The 15703-nt window shown below is 35.9% G+C and overlaps 1 protein-coding gene across 1 annotated transcript; it reads right to left on the bottom strand.

Annotated features, from left to right (window-relative positions):
* Window positions 1-1073: 1073 nt before the first annotated feature.
* LOC125854675 (protein PELPK1-like) lies at window positions 1074-1559 on the bottom strand. Its single transcript, XM_049534266.1, has one exon. It carries the CDS (start codon window positions 1557-1559, stop codon window positions 1074-1076), a length of 486 nt encoding a protein of 161 aa, XP_049390223.1.
* Window positions 1560-15703: the final 14144 nt, after the last annotated feature.

The following is a 15703-nucleotide window of genomic DNA, read 5'->3' as shown; positions in this document are numbered from 1 at the left end:
AAGAGAGGAACTATGATTCCAAAAGAGCCTTTGGGCTAGTTTTCAAGAAAAGGGAACATTGATTCCAAGTGAGCCTTTGGGCTAGATTTTGAGCAATTATCTCAAACTAAATAAAGATGTGCTGAAAACACTTATGAGCTAAAGTATTTTGGGAGTAGTATTGAGCATCGAATTGGGGACGCCAGTTCATATTAACTCAACTCTCCATAAGAACCATGTAGCCAAATATGGGAATTAACGGGTCATTCTTTTTAGATGATCACGTAAGATTAAGCTAGTGGATCCAGTAAGTTAAGTAAGGTCCTATATCACGGCAAGGTGTAGGATGGTCCTTGGGCAACGTGAGGTAAAACGTTGTATCATCACTAAGGCTCATAGTGGTGGTTGTCGGTTAAAAAATCTTCCATTAAAGTTATATCACTTTTATATAAGTAAAGTTGAGTTTGTTATTGCTTTGTCCTTAATGAACTAAGTTGTGTTTAATGTTTTACAAGATTTATGTATTGCATGTGTCTTATTGCTTTACATTTGAGTTCAGTTATTCATGAGTCGGTCAGAGATAAGGTAAGTGTTCACTTGTACTCCTTTCAAGCTTAAGTTGTGGTTTAGCTTTCCATCTCGCATACTCGTACATTAAATGTACTGATGCCAATTGGCCGGCATCTTATGACGATGCAGACGCAGGTACCCAGGATCAGTATCCAGCACGCCGTTGATCCAACTGAGCACTCCAGAGTTAGTGGTGAGCCTCTTTTCATTCTGGAGGACTTGGTTATTTTGTTCTCTTAGTTTTGCTTTATTAGGATGTTGCGGGGTCTGTCCCAACATCCATCATAGTGTTATAGAGGCTTCATAGACTGTCAGTCAGTTAGTATTGAGTCTCTCATCTATGTATCTAAAAATATTCTATTTTGAGACTCGAGTTACCTTTTTGGCCAGATTTTATCAGTTGGGTTGTTTTATGACCTTTCATTGTATTGAGTTATTCTGTTGAGTTAGGTTTTCGATGAGTTAAGAAAACTAGGCCAAGGGTTAGCTTGGGGCCAGCAATGGTCCTCGAGTGCTGGTCCCGCCTAGGGTGTAGGCTCGGGGCGTGATATTGATAGTTCTGAAATTTCTGGCTTTGGCACACTCGGTAGCTCGGGCTTTGGTAAAGTTGGAACTTCAGGCTTTTTCATAGCCGGAGGAACCTCAGACTTTGGCACTGCTGGGATTTCTGACTTTTTCAAGGGAGGAAACTCTAGTTTTGGCATTGCGGGAATCTCAGGCATCTTAGGATTTGGCAAAGTTGGTAATTGGGGCTTCGGGAAAGTTGGTATCTCAGGCTTTGGAACAGCAGGGATCTTAGGCTTTGGTATGGTTGGAAACTTAGGTTTCGGCACAGTTGGGATTTCAGTCTTTGGTAACGCTGGCACTTTGGGGAGTTCTGGTTTAGGTATCTCAGGGAGGGGCGTCTCTAGAAGGTGTTGTGCAGTTGCTCCAGTTATGTTGCCATCAATATAAAATAAATTGTGAAATGTAAGTAGTAAAAAAGAAGATAAGTGGTAGTTCTGAGCCATTTATCTGCAAATCCTAGAAGATTAAAGAATACTATGTATATATAAGAGTGGATGTGGGATTGGGTTTATATAGGTTTTTAAGAATGAATGCAACACAGACTAATTAGCTTATACTTCAAACTAATTAGCTTATACTTCAAAAGTCAATGTAGATGACCTAAATTACATTGTATTCTGAACCTGTCACAAGCATATATGTTATGCTGGCAAATCTCATAAGAAATAATTTATTTTATTTATTTGAAGAGAGAATAAGTATTCACTTTTTAGTTTTTACCAAATCATCATTTTGGTGTGTACGTAATAACTTGGTAACACTCACAAAATCCATCAAATGTCAAAATAGAAGGTGATTACTTTAGAGTTTCTTTCAAGCTTTAGAATTAATGTTTTTCTGGTTAACATCCATTAGGTACATACACCATAAGAAGCTTATAATTGATGCGTCCAACTAAGTTCAATATTTTTGATACGTATCACGTATTGAATGTAGTAATAATGTATAGATTCATAGAAACCAGTAGCCTAGGTTTTGTATATGTATTAAGAAATACATAAATAACTATATATATGTGACTGTAAATACATTTATCATTGTATATAAATTTCATACAATATAAAAATTCATAACTCAGCCTGATCGTGGTTCCATGATAAGTAGCATTTTTGTACTTCTAGTTTTCAGTAGTTACGCTAATTTCTTTCATTGTTCTAATTAATTAAAAAAAATTGTTACCTTATTAATTGTTTACCTTTCTAAAACTCCAAACTAACATTTGATTGCTCCTGATCAATACACGAGTTATATGAATTTGAACAAAACCTCCTAAATTATGGTGGTAACTTGTTAAAATGTTGCCAAGTGAGATACACAAAGGAGTTGAGACTGATGAAAAAACATGTCATGGAGAAGTCCAATAACTACCTATGGCACAGAAAGCAAAAGTGGCAAAAGAGAGAACAAGCAGATTCGAGAGCCATCTGTAGGTAAATTCACAGTTTCTTAGAGTTCAACAACAGAACGTCTTTTAGGTTATGAGCTACACCTATTCCAGATAAACCTTTCAAGGTGTTTTAAAGGCAAAAAGATAATAATAAATGCAAAGTATGACTTTGAGCAACGTCAAAGTGGAAATTAAACAGGCCTACAGAACTAACTGGAAAAACTCTAGAGAAATGATCAAAAACTTCAACAGAAAAAAGGTCAATTAATCAGTTTGATGGCTTGAACACCAAAGAATTTCAATATTATTTAGTAGGGCCTAGAGGCCCTGACATATTGCGGCCTGAATAAAATTCAGCCCGCTAAACTACAGGGACAAACAGAGCTAGCATATCTATTCCAGGGATACCTGCTACGTAGATTAACCTTCTTACGACTATCAGTTTACCTTGATAATAATATCAGTTCTTTTTTTCTAAAACAATAATTTTGAACTAGCTTGCTCCCACTTGACTATTCCAGGGATACATGCTATCTCCCGCTTACATGTACAGGCATCGGATAACTTAGCACACCGAGGAATAGGCAGATTGGAAGATATCACCTAGCTTTTTCCATCTTGGAATTTGACCCATGGTCTCCAAGGTATCTACCAACTTCATTAACCATTAGGCCACACCCTTTGGTTAAATAACACAATTGGTCAATGTAAATACATAAATTGTATCCTTCTTTATACCAATAGAAGAGATACAAATCTTCTTTGTGTTGGTCAGTATTTTAATATTAATACTTTTGTATATTAATTTGTTTAAAACTTTGGAGTCAAAGTGTTGTCTTTGCTGTAAGTTGTCGATTGGTGATAATTCTTTTGTCTTAACCGTTGGACATTTATTTGGAGCATTACACCATTTGGAGTAAGTGCTGATGTAATGACCCTTTTCTTGCAGCATCGGTAGTGGCATCTTGGCCATTACCTCTCCATATTATTTCTCCATTATCTCATTCTTTATTCCTCCATTATACCTTGTAACATATGTAACTCCTAGGCAGGGGCGGAGCCACCTTCTACTAAGAGGGTTCGTCGAACCCCATCTGGTGGAAAATTATATTATTAATTATATATGGTTGAAATAATTTTTTATGTATATATGATGTCAAACCCCTTTTGGCTACTTTGTGTGTCTATTACTACAAATTTTGAATTCCCTTATTGAAAATTATGGCTCCGCCACTGCTCCTAGGCCATTTATCTTCACTATTTACTACACCATTATCTTCCTATTCATTGCTAGGAAGACTTTTTTTTTTTGGGAAACAAGATGATATATTATAATTTAATATGCAGTAGTACAAGTATAAATAGTGGTGGTTTTCATTTGGTTTGGTGCATACAAGAAAATATTGAGTTACACTTTTTGATTAGACTGTTGTATCCTAGTGGGGACAAGTCAAGAAGGACTACTGCTTGATCGGTGAAAAACATTTATTGTAGTGGACTTGAATCTTCTTAAAGAGAGCGAAATATCCGCACCTTAGGCAAAAGAGTTTTTAATTTCTTCACTTTATTTTCGATTGTAATCCTGTAATTTTGTTATCTTTTAATTTTTCACTAACAATTTTAAGGAGATTCATAATGACTACAATTGAAAAAATCGTGGATGTCAAGATGGGAGATCTTAACAAGCCATTTCGGTTCAATAGTAATCATTTCAAGAGAGGGAAGGGTAAAGTAATTTTCTACTTAAGTCTTCTCAATGTCTCTTATGTGTAAACTGAGAAGAATCCTAACAAAGTTGTCATCACCTCTATGAATGATGATGAAACTATTTCTCATCTAGAAAAAGTGAAAAAGTATGATGGTGATTCCTATAAGTGTCGATATCATATTCTTAATTGTCTATTTGATAATTTGTATGATTAATATGATAGAACTTACTCTAGTGCAAAGAAAATTTGGAAGACATTGTAGAGTAAGTATGATATCGAAGAGGTTGGAGCAAAAAAATATGTGGCTACTGGATTTTTTCATTTCCAAATGGTGGACAACAAATCAGTGGTAGACCAAGCTCAAGACTTTATAATGATTGTTGGAGAGCTCAAGTCCAAGGAGGTCAAAATCGGAGATAACCTTATTATTTGTGGCATAGTAGATAAACTTCCACCTTCTTGGAAGGAATTTTAAAAAACTACGCGCCACAAACAAAAGGAAAACCTCTCTTGAAACGTTGTTAATGAAAATCCGTATGGAACAGGAGGTAAGAGGACAAAATGCACTTTTACAATTAGAAGAGAGTAACATCACAACGAAGGTAAATTTAATTACTTCAAATAATGCTACTCCTGAATCTCACAAAAATACTTCTTCGAAGCCTAAAAAGAAAACATCCAAGAAAAATAATAGTATAAATAACCAAGCACAAAATCAACAAGTTCAAGATAAGGGACCATGTTTTGTTTGTGGCAAAAGTGGGCATATTTCTCAATTTTGCAAATTCCAGAAACATGGTCCGAAACCTCAGACAAACGTTACCAAAGAACCTTTTGTGATGGTGATTACCGATATAAACATGGTTGAAAGTGTTGATGGATGGTGGACTGATTTTGGTGCAATTGTTATGTTTGTTATGTCAAAGATTGGTTTAAAAAATATACTCATTTTGAGGATCCCAAAACCATCAGGCTTGGTGATTCACACACTACTCAAGTGCTTGGAACGGGAGATGCCGAATTGCGTTTTACTTCTGGAAGGGTATTAACTTTGAAAGATGTACTTTATACTCTTTCCATGAGAGAAAAATTGATGTCTAGTTTTCTTCTTAATATAGCAGGCTTTAAACAGATTATTGAATCTGATCAATATGTAATTGTGAAAAATGATAGTTTTGTGAGAAAGGGGTATGCTTGTGATGGGATGTTCAAACTGAATGTTGAAATGAATAAAGTTTCTACTTCTGTTTGTATGCTTTCTTCTACTAATTTTGGCATGCTCGTTTGTGTCATATTATGATCGTTATTTTGGAATCATGACTAGTTTAGGATAATTTCAATAATGAAAAAGAATTTTGAAAAGCGTGAGGCTTGTAGTAAATCCAAAATCACTAAGATTCAAGTTGAAAGAAAAACAAATTTATTAGAGTTAGTTCATACTGATATCTGTGAACTTGGAGGAATTATAACTCGTGGAGGAAATAAATATATTATCACTTTCATTGATGATTCTTCTAAGTTTACATATGTTTACTTGATAAAAAATAAAAGTAATGCTTTTGAAAACCTTAATATTTATCTCCATGAAGTTGAAAATCAGTTTGGAAGAAGAATAAAAAGAATTAGAAGTCATAGAGGCCATGAATATGAGTCAAATGAGTTTAATTCTTTTGTTAGATCATTGAGAATAATTCAGGAAACTACTCCTCCTTATTTGTAACATCTCGCTATTTGAAAGAACTAGGAAGACTTCAAAATTGGAAATAGTCATTTTAGGAAAGAATGGAAAAATCTGGAAATTTGGCAAGTTATGTTAAGTATGGTTTTTTGTCAACCTCAAACGACCATAACTCCTAGTTTAGGATGAGTTAGGTGTGATCCTAGATACCGTAGGAAATATCATTGAATTATCTTTCCAACGCCGCCAAGTTTGCATGATTCCGAGTTTGTATGAGTGAGATATGCCCATTGGAAGTTGGGTTATTGGATAAGGAAAGTCCAATCCAGATTTTTGAAAGGGTAGTTTGGTCTTTTCCTTGCCCAATTATTTTATTCCGTTTTGTAATTAAGTTAGGGTCTAATAAGAATTATATCAGTTTACGCTTTTACCAAAATACGCTAGGGCTTGGAGAAAAGAGAAAATATGAGAAAGGGGAAGAAAAGTTCATAGTTCGTCGAGTTCTTGGAGACTTTCGTGTGGATTTTGCCAAGGGTTAATCCCTACGAGGTATGTGAGGCTTTCATAACGTTGAGTTTGTTCACCCATGTGCCAAACATGTTATTTCAGCGTGAATTCGTCCTAAAAGAGTTTGGAAGTTTGATGTTTTTGACATGTATTCTTGAATTTGATGTCGTTTCTTGTATTGGGCTGAAATTGAGAAGTTTCTGAGATCATTACGTCAAATTATAGAGTTTTTTGGATTTATGTACTTAGGTACATTTGTTGGGTATCTGAATCTAAAAAGAATTTGGGAAAAAGAACCGAGTTTAGGCGAATTGGGATGGAAAACGAAGAAAGAAAATAGTAGGGCGAATCTGGGCACTGGCTCCGCGTCGCGGACTTGCTCCCCAGATTTGGGAAAAGTTCCTTCGCATCGTGGAGCGGTCATGGACCGTTCTGCATCAAAAACTATTTTTGCGCCCAAAAATTTAAATACAACTTTGCGTCGCGGACTGGTATCCATACAGTGATTTCTTGATCTTTTCTCATGTTTAACTATCTAAAAACACTCCTAAACATCATGAGATCATTCCTATCAAAAATCACAATCCTTGAATCCATAATTCAATTCAAGGAAAGTTAAGAGTCAAGTCAAGAGAAGTTAAAAGTCTAGTCAAGAGAAGTTAATAGCCAAGTCAAGAGAAGTTCATAGAGTCTTCCAAAAGTTTTTTATAAATGTTTTAACTTTGTTTTAAGACTTGAGTTTTGAGTTGAGTAAAAAGTAAAGGTTGAAGTTTATTTCTTCAAAAGAGTATCTCCGGACTATGTATTCCCAAAGAGTAAAATGTTTTCNTCTAGTCAAGAGAAGTTAATAGCCAAGTCAAGAGAAGTTCATAGAGTCTTCCAAAAGTTTTTTATAAATGTTTTAACTTTGTTTTAAGACTTGAGTTTTGAGTTGAGTAAAAAGTAAAGGTTGAAGTTCATTTCTTCAAAAGAGTATCTCCGGACTATGTATTCCCAAAGAGTAAAATGTTTTCACATTTAAAGAAGAAAGGAAACCTTGATTTCCAAAAGAGCCTTTGAACTAGTTTTCAGTTAAAGAGTAAATGTTTTCACATTTGAGCAAGAAAGGGAACATCGATTCCAATAGAGCTTTTAAGCTATGTTTTAAGTAAATATCTCAAACCAAAGAAAGAAGTAATGTTTTTAAAAATATGAGCTGAGTATTTTGGGAGTAGTATTGAGCACCGATATGGAAACGAGTTTGAGGTCAGATGACTCACGTCTCTATAAACCATGTAGTCATCATGGGTAGTGAAGTATCATACTTTTTAGATGACTCCTTAAGTACTTTTTAGCATAGACTAGTGGATCCACTTAGTTAAGGCGTTCTATATGACGACAAAGTATAGAATAGTTCTGGCAGCGTGGGCAAGACACTGTATCACCACTTAGGCTCATAGTGGTGGTTGTCGGTTAGAGAATATCCCACATATACTATAGTAATTTATTATATGAGTAAAGTTGAATTTGTTATTGCCTTTTGTTTAACGAACTAAGTTGTTTTCTACTGTTTCAAAAGCTTTCTATATATTGCCTATGTATTGTTGCTTTATATTGAATTAAGTTATTCAGGAGTTGAGTAAAGCCAAGGTAAGTGTTTCTTTTAGATTCCTTTCGAGTTTATGTTATGTTTAGTATTTCCCCTTGCATACTCGTACATTCTATATACTGATGTCATTTGGCCTGCATCTTTTTATAATGTAGACACAAGTGACTAGAATCAGCATCCAGCACATCGTTGATTCTAAGCTCCAGAGTTTATTGGTGAGCCTCCTTGCTTCCGAATGATTCCTTTTTATTGCTTTTCAATATTTAGTTCATTAGGTTGTCGTGGGTCTTGTCCCGACATCTATGTCAGTTATTAGAGGCTTCATAGATAGACAGTCAGTTAGTGCATTTGTCTTTATCTTGTTATTAACTTATGTTCAATTTTGAGTTGCCACTTTGGCTAAGTTTAATATTTATTTCTAAAACATTATGAGTTTAGTTTGAGACAGTTGAGTTATCTTGCATTTGAGTTCTTTTTTTAATGTTTAAAGTCTTTCGTTTAGTAAATAAGCCAGGCCAAGGGTTCACTTGGGGCCAACAATGGTTCTCGAGTGCCAGTCCCACCCAGGGTGTAAGCTCGGGGTGTGACAAACTTGGTATCAAAGCATAGAGTTTAAGAGTTCTAGGGAGTCTATGAAGCCGTGTCTGTAGAGTCCTAGTTATTGGTGTGAAGCTCCCCACATCTATAATTAGGAGGCTACAATATTTAGGAATTTCCTTCACTTTCTTCGTACTCATTTCGTGTGATAGGGTTCATCTCTGCAGAGTTTCTTTCTAACTAGTGCTTGCACGTAACTGAATGTGAGTTGGCCTGTTTTTGAGAGTGCTTCCATGGGGCACTTCTTTCCCCGTGTGCTAAGAGAAGAAAAAAGATGGTTGCCAATATGAGGAGTAGGATGAGTTTATTCGTTGTTGGGTTGCCTCATCTGTCAAATAAGGACAATAAGGCAGCCATGCTAATAGGTGACATGGGCATAGCAAGGCTGATGATCCATAAGCAACCAGTTGAGGAGGACAAGCTAAGGGATAGGGAAGAGTTTAAGAACAAGAGAGTTAAGACATCAGGGAATGAATCCGGGCAGCAAAACAGTAAGGCGAATCGGTATTCTTTCCAACTTAAGCAGAAGGGACCTGCTCCATTATCTATTAGTGCACCTGTACCAAGAAACAAATATGAGTAAAATAGTCAGAATTCCCAGAATTTTAGTTGCAAGGTAGTATGGCAGAAGGGGGTACTAAGATTTTTGCATGTGCTAAGTGTGGTAGGAACCACTTAGAGATGTGTCGTGATGGCTACACTAGATGTTTCAAGTGTGGCTAGAATGGTCATTTTATGTGAGAGTGTCCAAAGAACAAGTAAGGTAATGGTAATGTGGGCAATAAAGCCCAGTCTTCTTAAGTTGCCCCACTAGACAGTGTTGTATCTAGAGGAGCTACTTTAGGGGCATGCAGAGGATCAAACCGTCTTTATGCCATCACTAGTCAACCAAGAGCAAGAGGATTCTCCAGATGTTGTCACTGGTATGATCCAAGTATTTAATTTCGATGTTTTTGCTTTGCTAGATCTAGGAGTGAGTTATCCTTTGTAACTCCATATGTTGCGATGAATTTTAATGTTCTTCATGAGCAACTTAGTGAGCCCTTCAGTGTTTCTACACCTGTTGGTAAGTCTATTCTAGCAAAAAAAGGCTATCGTGATTGTACAATTTTCCATCAATCACAAGAGTACCATGGCTGACTTAGTTGAGTTAGATATGGTAGATTTTGATGTCATTTTAGTTATGGACTAGCTTCGTGCCTGTTATGCATCAATAGATTGTAGAACTCGAATTGCCAAGTTTCAGTTTCCTAATGAGCCAGTCTTAGAGTGGAAAGGTAGTTCAGCAGTGCCTAAGGGTCATTTCATTTCATACCTTATGGCAAAAAAGTTAGTTTCCAAGGGGTGTGTCTGTCACTTAGTCTGAGTTAATGACTCTAGTGTTGAGATACCTCCTATTCAGTCAGTTTCAGTAGTAAGAGCGTTTCCAGAAGTCTTTCCTGATGATCATCCCGGAGTCCCCCACTGAGAGAGAAATAGACTTTGGTACAGACATTCTTCCGGATACTCATCCTATATCTATTTCGCCATATAGAATGGCACCAACAGAGTTGAAAGAGCTTAAAGAAAAGTTGAAAGATCTCCTTGATAAGGGCTTTATTCGACCAAGTGTCTCACCTTGGGGCACTCCAGTCTTGTTTGTGAGAAGGAAAGATGGTTCCTTTAAGATGTGTATAGATTACCGCCAGTTGAACAAGGTTACCATCAAGAAAAAGTATCCTCTTCTGAGAATTTATGATCTTTTCGATCAGCTTCAGGGTGCTACTTGTTTCTCTAAGATAAACTACAGATCTGGCTACCATCAGTTAAGAGTAAGGGAATGTGATATTCCAAAGACAACATTTATGACCCGTTATGGTCATTCTGAGTTTCTGATCATGTCGTTCGTTTTATCTAATATTCCTGCAACGTTCAAGGACCTTTTGAATAGAGTATTCAAGCCTTATTTTGATATGTTTGTTATCGTGTTTATTGATGACATAATAATCTATTCGAGGAATGAGGAAGATCATGCTAGTCACCTCAGAATAGTTCTCCAAACTCTAAAGGATACATAGTTGTATGCCAAGTTTTCTAAGTGTGAGTTTTGTCTTGAATTTGTGGCATTCTTAGGCCACATTGTGTCTGGAAAGGGGATTAAAGTTGATACTCAGAAAATTGAGGCAGTGCAGAATTGGCCTAGACCCACATCTCCAACTGATATTAGGAGTTTCATGGGTTTGACTGGCTCTTATAGAAGGTTCATACAGGGGTTCTCATCTATTTCATCTCTTTTGACCAAATTGGCTCAGAAAACAGTGAAGTTTCAATGGTCTGAAGCTTGTGAGAAAAGCTTTCAGGAATTGTAAAAGAGGTTGACTACTGCCCCAGTATTGACCTTATCAGAAGGTGTGCAAGGCTTTGTTGTGTATTATGATGCGTCTAGAGTTTGTTTTGGTTGTGTGTTAATGTAGAATGACAAAGTTATAGATTATGCCTCCAGACAGTTGAAAGTTCATAAGAAGAACTACGCAACCCATGATCTAGAATTGGCTGCCATAGTTTTTGCTTTGAAAATATGGTCCCATTATATTTATGGTGTGCATGTGGTTGTGTTCACCGATAACAAGAGTCTTCAATATGTGTTTAGTTAGAAAGAGCTTAATCTCAGACACAGAAGGTGGTTAGAGTTACTCAAGGATTATTATATGAGTATCCTCTATCACCCAGGTAAGGCTAATGTTGTTGTTGATGCCTTGAACATGTTGTCTATGGGTAGTACCACCCATTTTGAGGAAGATAAGAAAGAGTTAGAAAAAGAGGTGCATAGAACTGCATGACTAGGAGTTTGACTAATGGATTCCACATAAGGAGGAGGAGTGGTGATGAATGAGGTTGAATCATCATTAGTGTTAGAAGTGAAAGAGAAGCAAGACCAAGATCATTTATTGCTTGAATTAAAGGCAAGTGTTCATAAGAAAAAAGTGATGGCTTTTGAACAAAGGGGAGATGGTGTTTTGAGGTATCAAGGTAGATTGTGTGATTGATTTCAAGGGTAATTGGGATGATCACTTACCCCTTATTGAATTTGCTTACAACAATAGCTACAAATCTAGCATCCAAATGGCTCCTTATACCTCTTTATGGGGGAAGATGCAGATCTCCTATTAGATGGTTTGAAGTTGGTGAAGCTGGGTTGATAGGAACAGACTTAGTTCATCAAGCTATGGAAAAAATGAAAGTCATTCGAGAGAGGTTGAAAATGGTGCTGAGTCGTCAGAAATCCTACACTGATGTTAGGAAAAGGGAGTTTGAGTTTGAAGTAGATTATTGGGTTTACTTGAAAGTTTCACCTATGAAGTGTGTTATGAGATTTGGTAAGAAGGGGAAACTTAGCCCCCGGTATATTAGTCCTGATCGGATATCAAAAAGGGTTAGAAAGGTAGCTTAAGAGTTAGCAGCGGTTCATTCGGTATTTCACATCTCCATGTTGAAGAAGTGCATGGGCGATCCTTCATTGAATATACCAACTAAAGATATTAGGATCAAGGGTAGCTTGTCTTATGAGGAGATTCTTGTTAAGATTCTAGATCACCAAGTTTACAAGTTGAGAACAAAAGAGGTAGCATCAGTCAAAGTCCTTTGGAGGAACCAATATGTTGAGGAACCTACTTGTGAAGCTGAGGAAGATATGAAGAAGAGATATCCACATCTTTTCGAATACAGAGAAATTCCAAACCAAGGTACTAATTCTCTTCTTAGTACTTTTTAATTGATATACTTGATGTGTTAGATTTGATTATTGGGTGTTTGAGCTAATTGCACCCTTAGCCTAATAAGAGTAATCTCATTCGAGGACGAATGTTCCCAAAGGGGAGATATTGTAACATCTCACTATTTGAAAGAACTAGGAAGAGCTAAAAATTGGAAATAGTCATTTTAGGAAATAATGGAAAAATCTGGAAATTTAGTTAGGTTATGTTAAGTATGGTTTCTGGTCAACTTCAAACGACCATAAATCCTAGCTCAGGATGAGTTAGGTGTGCTCCTAGATACTGTAGGAAAGATTGTTGAATTATACTTCCAACTCCGCCAAGTTTGCGCGATTCCAAGTTCGTATGAGTGAGATATGCCCATTGGAAGTTGGGTTGTTTGGATAAGGAAAGTCCAATCCGGATTTTGCAAAGTTAGTTTGGTTTTTCCCTTGCCAAATTGTTCTATTTCGCTTTCGGTAATTAAGATAGGGTCTAATCAGAATTAGATCAGTTTGCGCTTTTACCAAAATATGCTAGGGCTTGGAGAAAAGAGAAAAGAGGAGAAATGGGAAGAAAAGTTCATTGTTCGTTGATTTCTTGGAGACTTTCGTGTGGATTTTGCCTAGGGTTAATCCCTACGAGGTATGTGAGGCTTTCATAACGTTGGGTTTGCTTACCCACGTGCCAAACATGTTATTTCAGCGTGAATTCGTCATAAAAGAGCTTGGAAGTTTGATGTTCTTGACATGTATTCTTGAATTTGATGTCATTTCTTGAATTGGATTGAGAAGTTTCTGAGATAATTACATCAAATTATAGAGTTGTTTGGAGTTAGGTTCTTAGGTACATTTTCTAGGTATCTGAATCTAAATATAAATTGGAAAAAAAACCAAGTTTAGGCGAATTGGGGCTGGAAAACGAAGAAGCAAAATAGTCTCGCGAATTTAGGAACTGGATCGGCGTCGCATACCTACTCCCCAGATTTAGGAAAACTTCCTCCGCGGAGCGGAGCGGTCATGGACCGTTTTGGATCAAAAGGTATTTTCACGACCAAAAATTTAAATACATCTCCGCATCGCGGACTAGTATCCAGACAGTGATATCTTGATCTTTTCTCATGTTTAACTATCTAAAAACACTCCTAAACATCATGAGATTGTTCTTATCACAAATCACAATACTTGAATCCATGATTCAATTCAAGGAAAGTTAAGAGTCAAGTCAAGAGAAGTTAAGAGCCAAGTCAAGAGAAGTTCATAGAGTCTTCCAAGAGTCTTTTACAAATATTTTCACTTTGTTTTAAGACTTGAGTTTTGAGTTGAGTAAAGAGAAACGTTTGAAGTTCATTTCTTCAAAAGAGTATATCGGGACTATGTATTCCTAAAGAGTAAAATATTTTCACATTTAAAGAAGAAAGGAAATTTTGATTTTCAAAAGTGTCTTTGAGCTAGTTTTCACTTAAAGAGTAAAGCCAAGGTAAGTGTTTCTTTCAAGCTTATGTTATGTTTAATATTTCTCCTCGCATATTCATACATTTAATGTAGTGATGCCATTTGGCCTGCATCTTTTTATGATGCAGACACAGGTGACCAGGATCAATATCCAGCTCATCATTGATTCTTGTTGAGCTCCAGAGTTTGTTGGTGAGCCTCCTTGCTTCCGGAGGATCCCTTTTTATTTCTTTTTAGTATTTTGTACATTAGGATGTCGTAGGTCTTGTCCTGACATCCATCTCAGTTATTAGAGGCATCATAGATAGTTAATTAGTGCATTTGTCTTTACCCTTGTTGTTGACTTATGTTCAGTTTTGAGTTGCCACTTTGGTTAAGTTAAATGTTTATTTCTAAAACATTATGTGTTTAGTTTGAGACAGTTGAGTTATCTTGCATGCATTTGAATTCTTTTCTGAATGCTTAAAGTCTTCTGCTGAGTAAGTAAGTCAGGCCAAGGGTTCTCTTGGGGCCAGCAATGGTTCTCGAGTGCTAGTCCCGATCTAGGGTGTAGGCTCGGGGGTGACATTATTCAGCTCCTTCATCTAATCGTGTAGCAGAAAGGAAATATAGAGCTTTGGTTAAATTGACTAATGCAATGCTTATGAGTCACATGAACCTTTAAATTTATGGAGTGAAACTATTTTGACTGCTTGTTATGTGTTAAATCACATGCCTCATAAAAAGTCTAAATTGACACCTTTTGAATTATGAAAATGTCACAAGCTAATTAAGTTTGGGATATCTAAAAATTTGTAATTGTCTAGCCTTTGTGACACTAATGGATTCCAATATTACAAAGTTGGTTAAGAAAGTTACTACTTGTTCTTTTCTTGGTTATGCTTCAAATAATAAAACCTATATATTTTTTAATCTTAAAGATTATATTATAATTGAATTAGGTGATGCTATTTTTCATGAACATAAATTTCCATTTGATTATAAAAATAGTGGGGTCAAATGATTGGAAATTTTTTTTTGTCACTACCTAGTTCTTCTATTTCTACTTTAAAAAATAAAAAAAATGAGAATGCTGGCTGAGAAAGGGAAAATGTGGGACTTTTTCTGTGTGGATCATGGCAAGTTTCCATAAGATGGTGAGATTGGAAAATTTTATGTATTTGTGATCACCGGAAGTTGGAACGATGAGCATGATAATGTTAACTTTTATAGATCTTCCAAAAATACATAAATCGAAGACTATCTTTACTAAAATAAATTTGTTAACAATCTTAGCAATTTTACTCAAACCATCCTTTAAGGCCTACACAATACTTCCTATTTCTTATCCCTAAATTTAAGAATAATAACAATCTTATCAATTTTACACTTATTTGACCTATGTAATGCTATTGATAAAGTTATTATCAAAATCATTTCAATTGTATTAAGCCCTTACCAAACTAGTTTATTGAAAGGTTGTTTTGTTTGTAAAAATGTTATTCTTGTTCAAGAAGTTTATTAGATCAATGTTTCCAAAAGGAAGAAGGGGAAGCTAATGCTTAAAATGGATTGACCAAAACCTTTTAATCAAATTGAATAGTCCTTTGTTTATTATACTTTGCGATTCTTTAAATTTTCTCCAAAAAATATTTATTATATAACTAACAGTAACATAGCTATCCACGTCAATGGTACCCAAACAAATTATTTTGCAACATTAAGGGTTATTCACCAAGGATTACTGGTTTAACTTTCCTCTTGCTTGATTCAAATTTCTTCATTTCATTGATGATTTGTGTTTCTTTTTGCATTGGCGCAGAGCTCTGTATCTGTGGTGCATAGTTAAGTAGAAGTTGTTTTTGAGAATGAGAAACTTGTACATGCCTGGTGGCCACATTCATCTTCATTAACGACGGTGCCTGAATCTTGGCTAATCCCCATAAACAAATGCATT

This window comes from Solanum stenotomum, chromosome 1, assembly GCF_019186545.1.
Source record: "Solanum stenotomum isolate F172 chromosome 1, ASM1918654v1, whole genome shotgun sequence".
In the NCBI taxonomy this organism is placed as follows: domain Eukaryota; kingdom Viridiplantae; phylum Streptophyta; class Magnoliopsida; order Solanales; family Solanaceae; genus Solanum; species Solanum stenotomum.
The sequence above is the reverse complement of the archived record's forward strand: the minus strand, read 5'-3'. Positions and strand labels throughout refer to the sequence as shown.

Coding starts and splice junctions, on each gene's coding strand:
- LOC125854675 (XM_049534266.1), bottom strand. CDS start 1,559: ATGGCTCAGAACTACCACTTATCTTCTTTTTTACTACTTACATTTCAC.